This window comes from Chaetodon auriga, chromosome 19 (assembly GCF_051107435.1).
Source record: "Chaetodon auriga isolate fChaAug3 chromosome 19, fChaAug3.hap1, whole genome shotgun sequence".
In the NCBI taxonomy this organism is placed as follows: domain Eukaryota; kingdom Metazoa; phylum Chordata; class Actinopteri; order Chaetodontiformes; family Chaetodontidae; genus Chaetodon; species Chaetodon auriga.
Window position 1 is genome coordinate 10,423,085 of NC_135092.1, and position 21,658 is coordinate 10,444,742.

General features: G+C 42.7%; 1 protein-coding gene across 2 annotated transcripts in view; it reads right to left on the reverse strand.

The window, feature by feature from the left end:
- The window catches only part of trabd2a (TraB domain containing 2A), a 54,553-nt gene that overhangs the window by 27,317 nt on the left and 5,578 nt on the right, over positions 1 to 21,658 (reverse strand). For both annotated transcript variants that reach the window (XM_076758242.1, XM_076758243.1), the window contains 2 exons: positions 2,530 to 2,676; positions 1,783 to 1,957 (listed from right to left, as the gene is read on the reverse strand). In XM_076758242.1, the coding sequence (XP_076614357.1) occupies positions 1,783 to 1,957; positions 2,530 to 2,676 (322 nt within the window). The remainder of the gene's footprint in view (positions 1 to 1,782; positions 1,958 to 2,529; positions 2,677 to 21,658) is intronic.

The following is a 21,658-nucleotide window of genomic DNA, read 5'->3' on the forward strand; positions in this document are numbered from 1 at the left end:
CGATGCCATCGCAAGAAATATCTGGCTGTGAAAGTGATGGCACTTCAGTTCCATCCTCTGTCCTCCACACATATCCCTTAATGTACTAAATCAAACTATAGAGGAACAAATTGTATGCGTTTGTGCCCTTCACTTTAAAAATATCATAAACTTTTTTATGGCTTTTCTGGTTTCAGTGATGATAAATTGATTTGGTTAGCTTAAGAGTCCATATTGCGCCATTTATGAGTGTGTTGAACGACGAATTTATGACAAGCTAAATGGACATTTTCATTTAAGCATTTAACTGCAGTACATTTTCATTAAATAAGAGTGTTGACACGATTGTTTTTTTTTTTTACATCTAATGATAAATTTATGACTGATGGTGACAATTGCTTGTTCATTATGTATAATATGACAAAATTAGTAATTCAGTTATACATTAAAAGTGTTGGATTGTTCACAACAGAGGCATAAATGCAAACAGATTAATAAATGAAAAATAATCTGAGCTGCGACGATTGGTCGAGTAGTCGGCCGACAATAAATTAAGTAACACTTATTTTTAAAATCAATGTTTTTGCACATAAAAACGGTACTTAAAGCATTCAAATATAGAGTTATGGTTGATGTTTTTCTTCTTGTTTTGTATGTGTGTTTAGACATGTAGGGAAGGGTTAAACATTAGAGCACATCATAAAAACTAACTAACTTAATCTGGACTGAAAAGCCACCTGAGCCAATGATTAGAAAATAGCCTCGTCTTTATTAGGTGTGAACAATGCTTTGATTAAACAACCAGAGGACACACAAACCAACACGACTCCCCCAGGACAAAGACCGTCTGCCTTAGATACACATCAAAACATGACTACGCACACACACACGGAGGCGTGCATGGTTAAGTAGACAACTTTGTGCAGTCTTCTTTGCTGTTATCTGCTCTCTTTATCCTCCCCGCTTTACGCCAAGTCTCTTACCAGGCGGCTGCTACTTATGAGGTTGCTGCATAGTTATAGAGGAATTTTAAGTATTGAACTGACATGTCTAAAACTATGTGAAAGGGCTCCACATGTCTGTTTCTGGTCAGTCCTCAACTGATAAAAGGATGTTTTATTGAGCCTCTGCTTCAGAGAAGGACCCGACACAACTGTGTTTTATTTGGACCCTAAGCTGATAAAGCTGTAGATCAATGGTTTAGTCGAGTCTGCTTTAGTTTAGTCGGCTAAGCCATTGATCAATTGCAGGGCTGCGTATTTCCCAAACTGAATCCACAAACAATCAGAGAGGAAACAGAAAAACAGGAATTTGTCATAAAAGTTAAGTAAAGAAGCATCCTGGGAAAAATCCTGAGAGACAGAAAATCCGATTTGTCACATCTAGTGCAGAAAAAGGGCGATTGTGGAAACGTGCTTCTTCATATCTCCAGTTTTATTATATCTGACTTTCTTTATCTGAAAGAAACTGTGTTGCCATTCTGACTAGAAAGACAAAACTGATCAGCTGGGATTTGTGTCCTCGCAAGTTGTCTTTGTTTCCTCTTTCTCTGCACGAGTTTGTTAAGCTGCTCAGACTAAGACGCCTTCTGTCGCCTTTGCAGAAGTGCTCTCCAAACAATAAGCGGAATTTAATTCACTTTGCTCCAAGGATAAAAGTAATCTGAGTGCTTAATAAAGACCTATTTTTTTGTCTGACATTTTAGGTCGAAATGTGCGGAGATGACACTTTAATGTCACAGAAATGTCGTGTTTTGCTTCTTTGTCCTTTTTCATGCCTTTATAGAGTGTATTTAACACCAACCTGCTCCAAAGGCGAAGAAGAAGCTCTTGTCGGGGTGTTCCTCGAGCAGCGCCTTGACCCTCTTCCCCATCCTCTCGTTCCTCTTGTAGATGAGCTCCTGTCGAAAGTAGCTGTCTATTTCCTGGGCGGTCACCTGCTCGCTGGGTGGCAGTGTCACGTTATTGAAGTTAGGGACCTAAGGTGGAAGGGGCGATGGTTCAGTCAAGGCACGAAGGTGAAAAGGAGAAGAGGGAGAGGGGGTTTCTTTTGTTTCGTCTTCTCCAGAGCTTTCATTCAGATTTCACAGAAGAAAAGGGAGAAATTCTGACAATACAGTCCTCAAAATTCCCTCAATTTTCTTGCCAAATTACAAAATTGACAATCAAGCTTAAAAAAAAAGGGAAAAAGAATAAATGTAAGTATGTGGACTGGCCAAGGATTGCAAAAAGAAAGAATGGCAGATAATAGAGAGAAGGTCACAGCAAGGATGATGAAGGGAAGAGCTGAGCAAAGAACAGAACAACTAAATTGGCAATAGTATAAAGAAGCTGGAAGAAGGGAGGGTGTAGGAGTTGGTGTGGGGGATGAAAGGTCAGTCAGAGGGTTAGGGGGTTAAGGCAAAAGGTCAAGGGTCATGTCACCGGGACACTCCAAAAGGTCAAAGGGTCAAAATGACTTTTAGCTTATTAACTAGAGTGAAAGTAGCTAAAGTCCACTCCTACATAACATAAGATAAACTAAGATGAGATAGGATATGATAAGGCTGACCTGTGAGGTGTCATGATTGAAGATGATGGAGTTGAGGTCTCCACAGTTGTAGTGCCTGATGAGGTCCTCGGTGGTGTAGGGGACCTGCAGGCTTCCTGCTCTTAAAGACTCCTGCTGCAACAACGTCTGGTTCAGGGCAAAGATCACCTGCAATGGGACAACTTGTTGTAGATCAGTCTGTTTCCACCCTGATGGAAGATCACAGCTGTACTGATCGCGTGCATGTATGGTAGAAGGATTCATCCTGAGGGGAACATGAATGTATGCACAAAATTTCACGACAATCCATTTCACTCATAACCTCGAGTTTGTACCACATGTTGGAAAAGTCAGGAGATCACCAAAGTCATCAGGATACATCATCTGGGGACCATGACTGTATGTACCAAATATTGTGCCAATCCATGTAGAACATGTTGAGATATTTCCAGGATCAGTGAAAAGCTTGAACAGCACCAAACAAAAAATAAGGGGATCACCAAAGTCGGTGGGATTCACCCTCTGGGGACCATGAATGTCTTTACAAAATGTCACATCAATCCGTCCAACAGTTCGGTCTAGATATTTCAGTCTGGATCAAAGTAGTGGACGCATGAACACATTAAGTTTAGGCAAGAACAATGAGAGTTCATTTTTAGACATTTTGACTTTCTATGTTTTCATTAAACCTTCTTGACTGACAGAAACAAAGACATGAGCTCAAACCCAAATAGCTAATTAACTGAGTGAAAGACTTCGATTGACTGAAGCAACTATTACAGCAAAAGACAGTTTGAGTTTCCCCTGCCAAAACGCTCCGCTGCAGAGATTCAGCTTTTGTGCGAGCGTGAAATCAGCCAGTGTTCGGTGAGAGGGCCGTGGTGAGCCTGCCACCTATGATCAGCACCGCAAGGACACGCATATGCATACATGCACACCGACACACATAAACACACACACACTGAAGGTCCTACGGGTCCACACACGGAAACCACTGCTACTCACCTCAGCACATGGTCTCCCTCTGATCTCTCCACCAAACACACACACACACACACACACCCCCACACACCAACACCTTTCACCCTGCGAGCCATTGATGTTGATTCCCATAAAGGAGGAAAGTTTGTATGGTGTATTTGTTTCTCAATGGGAACAATCAGTCAGATTGAAGATGTGTTTTGTCAGCTGTGGAACTATGTAAATGTGTCTACAGTATGTCTGCACGTTTTTACAATTCAGTGTGCGGTGTGCGCATATGCGTGCGTGCGCTTGTGTGTGCGTGCATGCGTGCGCTCAGATCTTTGTCGGATGAATTCTGTATTGATATGCATACCCCTACGCCGACCGGGCCGACCCAAACGGCTGCTTCTTTTTCTTTTCCATGTTCTGTTTTCTAAGGTGCTCTGATGACACTTTTCTCTCTCCGCTGGCCCATTGTGGGAGGCTCGGTAATGCAGCGGAGAGGAGGAGAGGAGGGCAGCGTGGAGCAGATGCCTTCTTGTCAGGGGACAAAGAACCCCTCCGTCACCCTCTCTTCTCCTCTCCTCTGCGCTCCCTCCAGCTTTCATCGGCCGCGCATCAAAGTGGCGCTCTGCATATGAAAAGGGCCCCGTCTTTATGCCACGCAAATTAGCCTATCGCCGCCCCTCCCCGACTCATTTCACAAAAACACCCTCACATCTGTGCCATGTCCGTGAAGGAAGGCCCTCATCTGCAGGGTCTCCCCTTTTTCTCAGCTCCCTCTTCTCCTCTTTCTCCACTCGCCGTGCCTTTCAGCCCCTTAAATTATGGCTGTGAAGGGAGGGAGGGGGAGGGAGACGAGGAGCGGGGGTAGAGGGGGGGTATCAGTCATAGCCAGATAAAAAGAAAGAGAGTAAAAAGGTTTGGGGAAGGAAGGAGAAAGACGGCAAGAAAGCACAAGCGAGAAAGTGAGGAAGGATACAAAAAACAGGAGCACAGAGGAGGAGTGGAAGAAAGAAAACCTTGATGAATGATTTCTTTCTTTCCGCTATGATCCTCCTCTTCTGTTAGTGCACTGTGGGTCAGTGGGTGCATTTTCCCACTCGGCTCCTTTCATCAGGTCCCCCTGTTTCTTCTCCTCTACTGCTGCCCCCATCCCGCCCCCTCCAGCACGCACACACAGACACACCCCTTGCTGATATCAAAGCAAGCGGAGCCAATGAAAGTCAATAATTGTCCTTTGTCATGGAAATGCCCCCTCTTGTTGAGATGGAGTGGGGCGGGTGTGTGCATCCAGAGCAAACATCATCACAGTCAGATTCCCACATGTGGAGATCTGGAGTGTTTCGGCGGCTCGGCTGAAAAAACCCTCGCTGCTCTCGCTCTGAAGTGTGTTGGCTTAGTTTAGGATTAGCAAGAAAGAAAGTGGCAAGCATGCTCGGTGGAGTGTCTTTGAAGAGAGGTTACATTAATTGCATTTATGAAACGGCGGATCACTTTCCAATAGTCCTAAAATCAGCCCGTTGAGAACTGTAATAAAAAAGAAAGATGGCAGCAATTGTTTGAAACTGTAAAAAACTGTAAGCATCATCAGAAATGAGGCATTTCAACCTGTTTCACTCAGTTCCACAAAAGCAGACTATGCACCGAACACAAGCACCTACACCTATCCTGCATTTTTCTCTCACACACATGCAATAAAAATGACTGAGCTGATATCATCTTTGACGGCGGCATGACATTTTCATCGCCAAGACAAACAAATCCAAGGAGTCACCTGTTCCGTGAACGAGCAGGACGACGGCAGTTTGGCGACACAGTTTAGAATCAGGGGATTACGGGGTTATGACTCTACTGTATGTTTTAATTCCAGTTCATTCAAACTAGCTTGCTTCACAACTGACAGCCCCATGGAGGTGAGGGGGCCCTTTTCACAGCGGGACGGGATGACGGCATGACAGCGCGCAACGTAAACCGCTGCTCGACATCGGCTGCTTTTCAGTTTCATCTCCACTATATTTCAAGCTTAACGCCGCCGTCTTATTCACCATAGACATAACAAGGGAAGATAAGACAGCCCGAGGTATTTAATCTCGGCAAGAACGTGTCAGCAACACATTTCGTGTGTATATGAATGTATAGTGTGTGTAAACTGTATGTGAGGTCCTGTCACCGGACAAATCTGCTGCAACGTGAGCAGCCGGTAAACACCGAGATAAACTCCTTGTAGGGTAAAGCTCATTGATGTTACAGTGATCGTCAGTGCTGGCACTGGAGCTGGGAGCGTTTCAGTAACTTCATTATAACCGAGTTTTGATTAGAAACTAAAGAGGAGCGTGTGTGTGTGTGTGTGTGTGTGTGTGTGTGGGCCTGCATGTAACTGTCTTACTCTTGGTGTGTGTGTTTATTTCTGGCTGATGTGTGTGTGTGTGTGTGAGTAGAAAAGCATGTCTCTACATTGAAACAAGTATTTGAAGTGTAGCCTGTCCACACTGTTGACAGACCATGTGCGCGCGTACACACACACACACACACACACACACACACACATACACACACACACACACACACACACGCACACGCACACGCACACACACACACACACACACACACACACAGCACTTGCAGCCAATTCAATGAGCTTTGGCCATCTCCCAAGTACAAATGAAGACTTCCAACAGCTCTTCTGTTTCCTCCTGACTCCTGATGTTATCTGAGTAACACAAGTCTCTCTCTTTCACCCTCTCTCTGCCTCTGTCACACACACACACACACACACACACACACACACACACACACACACACACACACACACACACAGTGGGAGAGACCTGTCTACAAATTCTACCAGAAATCAGCACAGAAAGAAACACAACAGGCAAACCAATAAGAGGGCGGGAAGGACAGAAAGAAAGCAGACAGATAAGGAGAGAAATGGACTCTCGGTGCTGATGCTATCAGTGAAATCTCAGAGGAGGAGAGCACAGACAGAGATGAAGGCAGACAGAAATAGACAGAGATAAGGATTCTGAGTTACTTATGTGTGATGCTATCAGTGAAACCTTAGTGGGAGCAGTCAGCCCTAAAACAAGACCCATCAGGAGCACAGCGGCACTGCCAGGGTTTACAGAGCAGTGACTCTGAAGATCAGCCTGACCTTTACCCACCAGCACCTGCTTACTGGACTACATTGTTTAGTTTGAACTGCAGGAAGCAACTTGTCCTTTATCTCATCTTCCAGACAAGTTTTGATGTGAGTGATTTGTTTAGGACTGATTTTTAGACTGATTGTAAGAAAAAAAAACCTGCATGGGACCCAATGACTGATGAGGCCTGAGGTCACAATTCTACATGTTGACAGTTTTCGAGCGCCTTCATGTTTGCAAAGGTCTCAAGAGAATCACGCTGTCTTTGAGTGTGGGAAGACGTGACAAATGAGTCGGTTTTGTGGTTGTTCACCTTGTCAGAAAACTGCAAAAGTACTTATGAAATAATACTAAATACTACACCTGCCAAGGCACGGCTGATCCCTAGTTTGTCGCATTGGGACCCTCAGTGCAAATGCTGTTCAACTGTCTCCTAAATGAATATTCCACTGAAAATCGGATCGAGGACAGCAGCTGTGGCCAGCCTGGATTTACAGCAGGAAGCAGTGTATTTAACTAAGATGTGCTTGAACCGCACTGAGCATGCAGATAAACAGTGGAGAAGTTGATTATGCTGCACAAGTGCTTTGACATTTTGATACATTTTGCCATTTTTTTTGCACTGATATTGGGGTCAGCACTGGAAACCATTATCATCTAAACTGACTGCAGAAGCCATCCACTGCAGAAACATCTGTCAGCTGCTTATGACGCCTACAAATGATCTGTGAATTTGCAGTTCTACATACATTTCGGGTGGAGCATTACTTTAAATCCACAATCCAATGCCATCGTTTCCCATGCTGCAATGCAAGATCAGTGTTTTCATGTGTGCGGACATTTTCAAAATTTCAAAAAACTACTCTTTTTGGTGGTGGAAATGCTGGAAAATTTATCAAACTCCACATTAATACAAAAATAGCTGTTAAGAGATGCTAATGGCTACGGCAGCTGCAAAAAAATGGCCACAGGTATTCACTGACACTCCCCACACACACGCACACACACAAACACATCCGCACATACATAAATCTTTCACCACTGCACAAGTGAGCTTTCACTTTCTGGCAGAAAACTCACTATCTTAACACAGCCACACACACACACACACACACACACACACACACACACACACACACACCTGTCAGTTTGAGTTATCTATATTGTTTTTGTCCCTCTATCCTACCTCTACCTCCTCTTTTTCCCTCCTGTCTTCCCTTTTCTCTCTTTCCAACTCCCCCTGAGCACATTTTCTCTTACTCCCTCCCCCTACCTACACCTCCAATCTCACTCCTCCATTCATCCTCTCATCATTTCAGTCTCCCTTCCTCTCCCCTTTGATCCCTCCCTCCCTTTCCTACTTGCATCTCTCTCTCTCTCTCTCTCTCTCTCTCTCTCTCTCTCTCTCTCTCTCTCTCTTTCTGTGTCCTTTGATCCCATACATCCCCTCTATCAGCCAGGTCTTTAAAGATTTGACCCCTGCATTCCTCAGGTCACTCATGACCTCCTCTCTGCATGTGTGTGTGTGTACGTGTGTATACACCTGTACAAGATTAGATCTTTTCTCTGTGTGTTTGTATGTACATGTATACAGTGTGTGTGTGTGTGTGTGTGTGTGTGTGTGTGTGTGCGTGTTTAAATGCTTCATCATTGTGGATTACTGCAGCCTCTGCAGACCTCTAAGCCCACCTTTGAAGAAAGCTTTATTAATTTTCCAATATGAGACAAAAGAAAGGAAACATGGGGACTAGATTTCCCACACAGAAGAGAAAGCGAGGAGAGAGTGAAAAAGACAAGAAGGAAGATGAGGGCGTCTTCGCCAAACCACACAGAGAAAAAATCCCCAGGCCTACATCTTTGACAATGATGACGACTAAAAAATAGTTTTTCCCCCGTTTTTGAAAAGGAAAATCCATCCTCTGATATAATTGATATATCTTATTCCTTTTGATCTTGAACAGTTCGATCAATGAATGCTGACATGAACAGCTATCTCATAGAGCCAGACAGCTGAGGTCTGTGTGCACACAGAATGTTTCTTTCTCTTCAAAGTGTACATGAAAAAATGTGTTTTCACTGGACAGGATAAATCTAAGCAGGGCTCATTCGTATATGTACTTTACCGTCTACAGCGGCATTGACATGGAGCTGCAGCTAATGATTGTTTTCAACAACTGTTCCCATGATTTGATTAATCTTTTAAGCCATAAAATGTTAGAAAACACTGTCACAACATATCCAAGAGCACACAGTGGTGTCTTCAGGTCGCCAGTTCTGACTGATCAACAGCCCAAAAGATAATCAAATTACAATGAGAGGAAAAAAAGTCACAGCTCTTGATATTTGAGAAGCTTGAACCACAGCATTTTGTGCCAACAAGGTGGGAAATTATTGAAACCCCTATGCCATCGAAATCTTAATGCTCATGATGTGTCAGATATAGAGTCAGGTGTCGACCACACAAGACAGGACCCCAGGTGCTGGCTGTGCAAAGGTGCCCCTGAGACAGTTCAGCACATAGTAGCAGGGTGTAAGACGCTGGCAGGAAAAGCGAACATGGAACGCCACAACCAAGGCGCAAGCATGGTGTACAGGAACATCCTAAAGTGGTGGAGAATGGCCAAGCCAAGATCCTGTTGAATCTCCAGATCCCGACTGACAAGATGGTGGTGGCGAACCAACCAGACATCGTGTTCATAGACAAACAGCAGAAGAAGGCAGTAGTGATAGACGCAGCGATCCCGGGCGACATCAAGAAGAAGGAACATGAGAAGCTCAAAAATACCCCGAACAGTTCGATCAATGAATGCTGACATGAACAACTCCCTCATAGAGCCAGACAGCTGAGGTCTGTGTGCACACAGAACGTTTCTTTCTCTTCAAAAAGTACATGAAAAAATGTGTTTTCACTGGACAGGATAAATCTAAGCAGGGCTCATTCTTATACCTACTTCACACTCTACAGCGGCATTGACACGGAGCTGCAGCTAATGATTGTTTTCAACAACTGTTCCCATCATTTAATTAATCTTTAAAGCCACAAAATGTTCGAAAACACTATCACAACATGCACAGTGTGCTCAGTAGGGTGGGTCTCCTACAATGATCATTTGATCCAGTGGATCATACTGAAGGCCAACACACAAACCACATTTATATGAAGACATGGATACAGTTCATCTTTTACTGTGTTGTCTGTGTTTCTCTCCCCTCTCTCTCTCTCTCTCTCTCTCTCTCTCTCTCTCTCTCTCTCTCGCCCTGTAAAAACATTCTTGTGGGGTGCATTTACCTTGGTGCCCGGACGCAGCCAAATATTTAGGCTGTCACAGGGAATCAGCCTCAAACCAAATGGCTGGAGGTCTGTGCTGGTGTGCATGTGTGTGTGTGTGTGTTGGGGATTGTGGTGATTGAAATGTCAGTCTCTCAAACCCCCCACTCTATCCAGCTTCAATACACCCCGAACAAGCTGTACATGAGTCCCAGCCAACTCACCCTGAGACACACACATGCCACACCGGTACATTAAACGCTGGACGACGAACGAGTGAAAGCTGAAAGAAATAAAGGGTCGGTCACAGTCGGTGATTCGCCGATCAATCCCACCAAAAGAAAAACGGATCGCCAACAATTCCAAATGAATCATCAGCAAAAATGCCAAATATTTAAACGCTAAATATTTGCTGGTTCCAGCTTCTCAAATGTGAGGATGTACTGTTTTACATCATTGAAAATTGGAGTCTTTGACAAGACAAGCTGTTTTATGATCATCTTTTTTAGTCACATTTCATTAGACTAAACGATTGATCAAAGTTCAAAAAAATCATTGGTCGGTCACTCACACACACACAGAGAAACTCACAGACACTCTGACCAAACAGGAGAGAGTTTGTGAGAGCTGGCAACCTAATACATCCAGATTCCCCTACCTCTGTCGTTCTGTTACACTCCCTATCTCGCTAACACACACACAAGCACATACAAACCCCACAGAGCAGCCACTCAGTCCATTAGTCCACTAAGAAACAACACGAGGGTCTTGAAATCGCAGCGGGCCACAAGGAAAACAGCCATCAATCTCTACGACTTGTCTGTTGACTGAAGGAACGCTGTTAATCTTCAGGACAGCGCGAGTCAAGAAAAACACTGCTGAGCTGTTTCATGCCGAGATTCAAACCAATACAGCTGCGAGCACTTAGTATGGATACACACTGACCGTCCGCGCACACACAATATTCACACTGTGTGTTTTATCGTGCAAACAGGGAGAGAAGTGTCAATAAGATCAAGATTTTGTGCAAGTAGCCTCGTTCAACATCAGCGTCACTGCATTGACTCTCTTCATTGCATGTGTCTTCAGAGCAGCACATGAATGTCTGCACCAATATCAAACATGTGTGTGTAAACCTGCTGTCTCAGTTTACTGACACCGCATTTTCCATTTGTGTTTTTCTTTGTATCTCACACACTCCCAAAAACACACAAAAATATACAGCTTGAGGCTCTATGTCCATCTGTTCCCTTGTTCTTTCTGAGGCTGGGCATGGCCCTCCTCCACTCTCTGCTGTCTCCTGCCTAATTACCTGCGCACCTGCTTCGCATCAGGCTCATCAGACCAGCAGTATGTAAGCCTGGCTTTCTTCTTCACCTCTGTTTGCCCGTTCGTCCTGATTTCTCCTGTGTCAAAGCGTATCCCCTTTGCCTGCCTGCCACGTTTCCAAACAGCTCACCAGGAAGTTTGCCTTAAGTTTGAGTTTTAAGTTTTATTTTGGCCAATTTTCAAAGAGTCAAGGAATGACCTATAATAATGCAATTGATCAAACTGAATTAAAATCACATAAAAGCAACATATATCATCACTGTCCAATGAAAGTCAGACATAGGATCTGGAGCTTTGATGATTTTTAGGTCTTTAGTTAATGAAAACCTCTTGCATTTTGATTTAGGAGATACGTGTTCTTTACTGTGTTAAATATTTTCTAATGTACAATAATACAAAGACATATTTTTATATATGTTCATATTATATTCATATTCTTTTGTACATAATGTACATAGCCTCAACAGTTGATTTCTTTTGTGCCTTCTTGTCATCTATTTGTTCTTTTTCTACCTCTCCTTTTTATTTCTTGCTGTTGTAACGTACATGTCTCCACCATGGGATCAATTAAGTCTTATCTTTTTGAGGACATTTGTCCTTTTGGAGGTTTGAAAGATGCTCAATTGTATCAACTAAAACTTCGATTAAATTCATTTGCATGAGTTATTGATACATGATGTTTGTTGGATTTATATTTCATGCCTTACATGATCCTTTAATAATCCTTCTGCGCAGGCTGATGGGTACAGTTTTGTTCGGATGCGTTCTCAGCGCTGGACAACAAAAATAGCAGACAGCAGCACCAGGAATAAAACTCTAACTTTTGACTATGCAGGAGTCAGATAGAGAGAGACAGCAGGAATCAAAAACCCACACAGCGCTATTTACGAGTATCTGCAATTCCCTTAAACCACTGGCCCAAACTCAGAACCAAGGCATCGCTGGCGGACCAAGCTGAGCAGGCCGCGCACACACCAGCACACAGCCAGGGACGTTCACATTAATATGCATGTAAACAGTTTTTGTCAGCTTGCATCAATTCCCTTGTTCTAAACAAAAACACAGACTCAAAGCACAGTATGCTCACACTGGACCTTTAACTTACCAGTACAACCCCTAAACCTCACACGCACATATACAGAGCGAGTCTATGTCATGGAAAATTGGACTTAGGCTCTAAACCATCTGAGAAACGCATGTGTTTGTTGTGGTGAAAGACTGATCAATAAAGCAGACAAAGGGGATTGAGAGAGAGATCAACAAAAGGCGAAAACAGCGTTGAGAGACAGACAGTGGGAGGAAAGATAGAGCGATGCCTGTAGGGAAGGAAGAAATGACAAAGTGATGAAGAGATAGCTGGAAAGATAGAGAGACAGAGAGGGAAGAGAGAGACAGTTGTTGTTGTGCAGACGTCTGCCGCGACCCACAGCCTCACAACCACAGACTTATAAACAGCCGACAAACTATGAAAAACATCCAAACATCCGAAATGTGTTGGGAGTTCAGTTTTTAGAAAAGTGTCCCTTTCCATTCACTGGGGATGGGACACGCATAAACATGCTCCTGTCATGTGAGGTTAAGACCAAAATAACAACTGTCAAAGCTACACAAATGGTGCGACATGCACTAAAAAAAGATTTCTGCTGAGAGGACGAAGTGCTGTGGCGAGAGAAGCAGCAAATGAAAGACACACACTGAGAGCTTTGGGGACAGACAGCGGTTTGCCTTTGATTTGAGATCACAAATTGGGGATTCGGCTGCAGACCAGGTTTTACAGTCCTCCCCAAACCCGAAGATATTTCATTTGCAATACAAAACCTCACATTCCACAAGCTGGAATGTGAGAGTACTTTGCATTTTCTTTTGATAAAGGAATTCAAAAATAGATTCACTTACTGTCAATCACAGCTAATCAATTAACCCAGTGTCCTGTTTCGGCACTAGATTACACAGAACTTTAAAGGTGCAAAGTCTCTGTTTTCTTTTAGGAAGGGGAGGCTCAGGCAGCTTTCACAAGTGATGCAGCTGCAGATTTCCCCCTCAGACGATTTGGCTTCTTTAGCACTTTGCTAGTTGTCTCGAGTTTCAGTGGAAACTCGCAAATCAAAGTGCTGACTGTCCTGAGCTCTTTGACAGCTGAACATTCCTGTTGATTAGCATTACAGCTGATACGATCAAAATTTTTGGCAAGAAATGCACTCATGTACAGAAACATTAAAGTTTTGGTGCATCCATCCAAGTGACACTGGACTTGTTTAAACCCTGTAAGGTCACTCATGTTTGCAATGTCCCATGCAATCCAAGGTAAAACTGAGTGAGGTGTGACCTTGTATCTGCTGAGTGACGTTCGCACTCGTGTCTCTGTGAGGCTATGCTTAGGTACAGCAATTCTTTGAACTAAATGCTATTTACAGCATGCTAACATGCTCACAATGACAATGCTAACACGCTCATGTTCAGTAAGTACGCTGACCATGTTCATCATCTTAGTATCTTAGCATGCATTTGCTAATTAGCCCTAAACACAGTGCAGCTGAGGCTGGTGTGAATGCTCTTAATTTTGTAGGTATTTAGTCATAAACCAAAGAACTGGACCAAGTCTTGGCCTGATAATGGCACTTAAAATAATTAATTTCACTATCTCCTGATGGCACTACAGGAAGTCAGGGGATCACCGACGACAGTGTGATTCCTACTCTGGACGCACCATGAATGTTTGCACCAAATTTCATAGCAATCCCTCGAAAGGTTGTTGATGTGTTTCATTCCGGACCAAAGTGGCGACCAGCCAACCGACAAACCAACACCGCCATCCCTAGAGCTGTGAAGCTTGCATGGTTGAAAGGTTATCATATCCAGAAATGGTGCCCAAAGCTGTGAAAATAACACCAAGGTTGTAAAAACCTCTGTAAAAGGATCAAAACACAGAGAAGACAGACAGAGAGAAAGAGAGAGAGAGTGAAGCAGAGTGGTGAAATGCGCTGGGAGGCCAAACAGTGGCGTTGCTGTTAAGCTCTCACAGGTTTTATGATCTCAGCTACCGCAGGCGGACAAAACCCCCAAAACACAAACAGTCTTTGGGTTGAAACAACCATGAAAACCTTCATCCACAGCATGGAACTGACTCTGGGTGGTGGGAGGAATCTGATACACATGTTTATGTATGTGTTGGTCTGACGTGTGCGGACGCCTGCACGAATGCTTAAAAGCATGTGTGCATGTAATAGCTTACATACACATCTGTGTGCTCTTGATTGTTAAACGGTGTGTGTCTGTGTGTGTGTGTGTGCACGCGCGCATGTGCCTAGCTTGAATCCAAGAGAGAATGAGATATAAGCTAACTATGCAGCAATGACGCCCTACGGTCATTTTTATCTCTGCAGATTCAAGCACCCTTCCTTTGGTTTCACACTTAATTGGGTTTTTAAATTCCATCTACATATTTCATCTAATTTAACACAATATAGTTCATTGTATGTAGTGGAAGGGAAGAAGCAAGAAGATGAAAAAAAGATATAAAAATGTCTCTATCAGAGGTCATGAATATTATTTGCTACTACTTGCTTCATCGGAAACTTCCCAGATAAAAGACCACAGACGCAGACACACGGAGTGCCAGAGAGATGGACTGCCATGCCGACAGAAATGCATCACACACAAAAACACAACCACACACCACAGGTTTATACAACTTCTCTCCTTTTCTCTCCTTTATGGATGCAAAACAAGTCCGAGCAGCAGACCATCACATTTCCAGTTGTGTTCAGACCAATATCTGTCAGTCATCCAAGGAGCAACAGCTATTAATCAAAATGAAATGTGTTCCACTGAAAAGATCTTATCTGGAGGCTACAACTACGGGCTGTTAGAGCTGGCAACACTGTTTTCTATGTGCTGCAGGGAAACGGCGTGTGGAGCACGTGATATTAAAATCCTCAATTAAACTGGTGTGTTCTCTGAGGCAACAGCTGATGAAAGATGCAAAACGGATCTATGACAATGAGAAGACTGATTTTGTTATCGGCCCGATCAGACAGATGCAGCCACACCATGAGGTGACTGGTAAATGCTGTAGGTGGCCCTGCTAACCGTCATTTCGCTTGCCGGTCGGGCTACTGCTAGTCAGTCAAAATAGCTGAATACCTGATTGAACTCCTGGTTTGTCCAGGCTAATACACCGTGTCAAAGTGACCTCCATCTGCCACTGCAGTACATTAAAATTGACCATTGTCCTGTAAATCACCTTAAAAGCACAGACTAATTATTCAAGCAACCTGTAGTAACGAACACTAACTGGACATGATCATATGAGGAATTGCAACGTGTAGGTTGAAAAATTAACTGAGCTGAAAGAAACTCTTGTTGCTGTTAAAGTTGACTCTCTATTTTACTGCCGGTACATGTGAAGATATGTAACGCTGTCGGGATATTTGCTTGTCTGAGTCTCACTCTGGTCAGAACATCTGTGGAGAACAGCAAAGGCTCACAAAACCCTCCTGTGTGGCGCTCACCTGTGAAATTCCACTAAAGCCACCAAAAATGTGGACCAGAGCCAGAAAGACACAAGTGGAGTTATGGTGAAGTTAGCTCAAAAACTATGTGGTCCTTCTGACTCTAGTTCAGCTCTCTATGGGCTTAAAGCCGGGAGAAACAGTTTAACATTGTTTGCATATGTTTAAATATGTTTTATCAGCGTCTGCACAATATGTGAAATCACTCTGTTTTTTGCTATGTCTTGTTATTCTTAATATTAAATCAATGTTGCTATGTAAAAATAAGGTTGCCTCAAAGTAGGTAATAGAAAAATGAATGTTTTTTGAGATCATAAATTAGAAAACCAATTTAATCCCAAATTGCACAGTGGCTGCTGCACAAAGCCTTCCCATGAGTTCCAGGTGACACTCAGTGAGGAAGCAGAAACTATTAATCCTCTGTGTTGGAGCTTGTGGACAGCTTTGGCTTCATATTGCTCGGCTGAAGCCCAGCTAGGTTTGGCTCATTTCTACCTGCGGTGGAGAAAGTTGTTTTAATCCAGATCACCCGCAAACCTTACCAGTACAGAGAAAACATCTTTATCTTTCATTTCTTTTCATTTTAATTCAAATCAATACAGTGCAGATGCAGGTTTCCTTTTTCAAGTCTTACTTATACTATATATTATTTAGAATAAAACAGGTGTTGGCCTCAGGTGTGTAATTTCCTGTCTTTGAAATTATATGAACTGGAAGTTTAGGTGGTCTCCTGCATGTCTGCTCAGAGCTGAGATGATAAGATCACAGTCGTCTGATTCAGTTAACATCAGACTGTCAACATTTCACTGCTGATGTTTATCCGCATGCTAAGAGGATCATTACTCCCATCTTATCTGATAGCTATCATGTCTGCAATCACCTCTTTCTGTTAGCGTGTAGCCACGACATGCCACCACTAATTTAACAGGTTTAATTAAGTGGTGATGAAAACCCCCGAAAAGTAATTCATTAATGTTCCAGTCTGCTAAAAATGCACAGATTCTTTATCATTTATGGCAAACATTAATTGCAGGATGAGATTTAACCACAGTGCAGTCTGGATTTCTCATCACATCACAGTCATTGTAAGTTGTGCCCTCTGGGTTAAAACATGTTAAAACGCTGAATTGTGGTGTATTAAATGAAGGTTTTAGCTGAAATCTGAAGTGTTTCGATGTAACAGGAGCTGACCTGAAACAGGATCTGTGAGTAAACTGATCGACTTGTTTTTCACAACTACTCATGTTGTATGTTCTCACTACAATTACTTTAAAAAAAAAAAAGAAAGAGCATGTATGGAATTCCTAAATTTTCATCAGTCATATGCTAATTCAGTGCCAATTGGTCGAAGCTTAGCATTAGCAATGACCCTGGGGTCTCGGCCACATTCAGCCTGCAAAAACCTTAACTTACACAACAATAGAGGGCATGATGGGCACCAAACAAATTGAAATTAGCATCTTAATTACTCTAATGGCTCTTACGTATAACTTACATAAGCTTTCAGTATGGGAAGGCCGCCGTTAGTGAGTGCTAAGTACATTTGTAGATGCTGTGCTTTTCTTACTTAAATGAAGGTGGAGACACACTGCGAGATAGCACAATCACAAACGCGTCTCTCCACGGGCTGTTTGCCCTCTGCAAGATTTCACAATCACATGTTGGAACAGTGAATGGAAAACGGCCTGCTGAAACCCAGCAGTGGCAGACATATCTGTTATTCCATCTGTAATTACACTCAGTAGAGCTATTTTTACTTGTCTCAGTTGAGTTATTAAACATTAATCTTCAGAGCAGATCGAGTCATTGATTAATTAATTGTAATGAACTGTGTTCAGCTCGGGCCCATTTGGCTCAACTAAAGCATCACTGTGAGTTGTATTTTGTGTAATCAGAATCTATTTTAACAAACTGAGCGTTTACAGTAATGCACATTAAAAAAAACTATTAACAGAGGATGTGATACAAAATATTGACTGGACATCTCATGGTGGAGGGCTATTTTAGGACAATCTGCACTGATCTTGTAGCAAAAATGTGTGTTTGTTCTTTGGTCTATTTAGAAATAATGATAAAATAACATGAGTTAAAGAGGACCATGTAAAAACTGCACGGATGCCTTACAGATGCCTTACTGAACTGTGAAAATTCCAAAGCCAGCAAGAGGCTTTAAGCATGCAGGTTTAGTGTGCTTTCAAAGCACAGATAAATCATGGTGATAGGCATTGACTAACATGCATTAAAGATTATTTTAGGGTATCAAACATTAACAGGGGCGCAGAGCGACGATCGTGCTACTCGGCCGGCACACGTTTTCATGTCCTGGTCTTAAGTCAGAGAGACAAGCTATTAAATCCCTATTTGAGCTGCAGAAGCCTGCGTTACACCACCAGGAAAAGCCTGCAGCAGTCTCCAGAAGTCAGACTCTCCTCCACTGGAGTGAATCACTGTATAGACTTTCAAGGATCTAAGCTCTTTTTCTTGGCACACGGTTGGCACCATCCAGCTGCATCTGATCCGCTTTCACTCGAATGTGCTTGAAAAACAAAATGTTGACTTACACAGCAATGGAAACTCAAATTTTGTGAACTTATTCTACCCTGATATGACAGTAGCAACGAGTGGAGATTTGCTCATGATCATATGAAAAGTCTTTTGTGGTTCTCCACAGAAATGTTCAAAGGCACTTATTAGTATTTTAAAAAGGCCAAAAACCCAAACATGCAAGGGTTTGTGGCAAGAAAAATGATTGAAGAAACTCAAAAACATGGTTAGTTAATATGTCTAGAAAGATATTGGTGCCTTTGTTGACTTGATACTCAACGTGATGAATTTTGTGGCAGCTAGGTGGTTAAAAATGTCGCCTGAAACCGTGGGGATCTTGGGTTTGAAGCTTAGACGTGGTTCTTTCTGTCTGGTATTGAATGAAAAGGGCCAAATGGTTTGGGAGATCCTTAAACGACCCAGCACACGTTCATCTCCTCATCTATGGCTTGAAAAGCAAAATCTGTCCATGATGTATTGTTGACAGACTTTACACTTCAATTTCTGTCTATAAAGCTCTTGAAAAAAAAAAGGTTTGAAAGTGAGAGGAGCTTCGCATCTTTGTCTCCGGTGTCATGTATCCAGACAGATGGACAGATAATATCTGAGGGAATGTCAGACATCTAATATGGAACTGTTTGGTCAACAGTTGGGAGGAAATCAAGCACCTTGGTGCCACTTGAAACCAGGGACTCCAAAGAAGCCGTGAGGACAGGTTGAAGATTCAAGCACAAAACGCATGCACATACACTGTATGCACACGTACAAACGCTGAGTCATGCACAAACATGCACAGAAGTGCACATTCATGCACAGACAGACCCAAACAATAATAAACAGATACACGCAATTACATGCACAAATACACACCGGACAATTACACGGCGCACTGCAACTAAACATGCAAAGTTTACTGCCTTTGATCAAAGAAGAATGAACAAAGATCAAAACTATTTCAAGACCAAAAAACACCAAACACACTTTCTGAGGTTTGTAACACTGTGTTTGAGCTTAGGTTTCCTGCAAAAAGGGAGCAGCTTAGCAGGTGTATCTGCTGAAGTGTATGTTGACATATTTCACTTTAATCTTCCTTCCTGACGTCTACTTTTTCTGGTTTTAAGAAATTACACAGCATGTTTCCTGTTAATATCTCATCTGACGGCATTTACTTGGAATGACTCTTTCATCAGTTATTTCAAAACGTCCACACGATTCATCATTTGTCTAAATAACAAATGGATATTCTTTAACCGAGACAATTGTCTGGCAGAGCATTAAAGCCCAATTCGAAATACCTTAATGAGCTTAATAAACTTGACTACCGGTTAAGATTTATTGCTGTTCTTGTCATTTTTTTGGCTGTGTCTACTCAAGTGAGTTTCCGTATACATTTCATCACTGCAGGCCATTCGGCTCTGATGAGCGCTAAATCAATTGACCGGAGAGTTGGGGTTCTTTCCAGTGGGACAAATGAGATTTAATCAGATTTGCTGCCTGTGTGTTGCTGTTTAATGCTGTCATCATACCAGCATGTGTTCACTCCCTCCCTTACACACATACACATACATACATCCAGTATGTGCAGTGACCAAGAATTAGAAAAGACTGATGAGGCTGCAGCGAGGAGATGGTTATCTTAGCTTCACTAAAAGCTTGGAAACAGCGAGCACAAGTCACCTAGCAGAACCTCTGAAGCTTGCTCTATGGATCGTGTTTGCAAAAACATAAAAATGTTTTATTGAGGTTGGCTATTTCCTGGGTGCAATGACTATGGGAAGTCACAAAAAACATATAACATATTAATTAATGAGCTTTAGAGGTGCTGCCAGGTTAGCTATTTCAACCTCTTTCCAGTCTTTGTGCTAAGCTAAAAAGCTAAAATTGGCAAAATACTAAACCTGAATGTTTAGGAATTTTTCTAACCAGTCCACTACAATGTAAAGCATGAACACACTAGGCGCTCCTGCAGATGGAAGAGTGCAACATGCATCAGTCAGAGAGTGCCTGACTTCATGACCAGTTAGTTATGTTTCATATTGCAATTGTAAGAATCCCAAAGATTTCCACCCCAACTAATCATCACTGTCGTCATCATTCTCATTTTGCCATCTAATCTCATTACAGAAGGGATTGAGATGGATTTTCCTCTGCGGGCTACCTCTGGAAATCAGCGGCAGCTTGCCCAAAGCGCTGCCCATGCCAGGCTGGAAAATGAGGACACCGTACTGTCCGTGATGTTGAGCTCCGCTTTTCATCGAATCTACAAAACCAACACACTTAGCAGTCGTTAGGATCGGGACAGTGCTGAGTGTGGGAGCTTTCAGATGCTCACGCTTTCTGACAGCGTCTGTCCCAGCCAATGAGTTTTGGTTTCGTTGAGTTTAGTGAGCCGTCTGTTCGCATGTGACCTCTGACCAGATCTGATTTATGGCACTAGACATTTTCCCACAAATCTGCTGAATCAAGAACAAACTGTACTTTGATTTATTCAATGTTAAAGTTTAAATCCACGAACCGAGAGAGCTTTGCATTTTCGCTGTAATTGAGAACAGACTTCACTCCCTGTGTGCAGAGAGTGTTTCAGGACCAAGGGGTCAAGATAATGTGTTTAAAAAAAAAAACAGTAACTCAACCTTTTAATCCCAAATCTTGAAAGAAGTTATGTAAGGAGACAATATCAGATGTAAAAGTCTGCTATGAGCCTGATATGCTGAGAGTCATATTTAAGGAGGAGCATTCTTCCGAAATTGGGAATGGAAATGTCTAAATTACAAACAGACAGTGAGATATGATAATTGAGTTAAAATTGCCAGTGCTATTGAGCCTGGCTTATAGTGAGTTTTACTTCAGGCAGAAGTTATGTTTGGTTTTGGTTAGAGAAATACCTTTGCCGTGTCTTATGTTTCTCCTCAGGCAAAGGAAGAGAAGAAGAGAGATGAGAATTGAAAACGTAACGAGAACCGAATTGCTCCATTAAATGAGAAAACAACTGTATCTTCGGGCTGACAACCTTGCATTTCTCTCAGGTTATAAAAGTGGGTTTTGTTTGGATTTCAGCAGACCTTGCCTTGTGAAACCCAGCAGATCCAGAGCCCCGTCAGTTCAAGTGAAAAGAAAACACCACAACTGAAGTTACAAGGTTGTCAAACAGAGGTAACGTCATGATACCTTTAATGGAGACGGAGTCACGCCTTCCTTCCTTAATGGCTCCTCTACTGATCTCAGTCTGCATCTCAGCGCTCCTTGTTCCAGTCCCTCTTCGTCATGAATGAACCAAATGGGCTTCAAACATTCCTTCCCTGTTCTCATAGACGTACACTGAGACCTGCATTCATCACCTCTCCATGCACCATTACTCCCAGTGATGGGAGGAAAGAAACAACACTGTC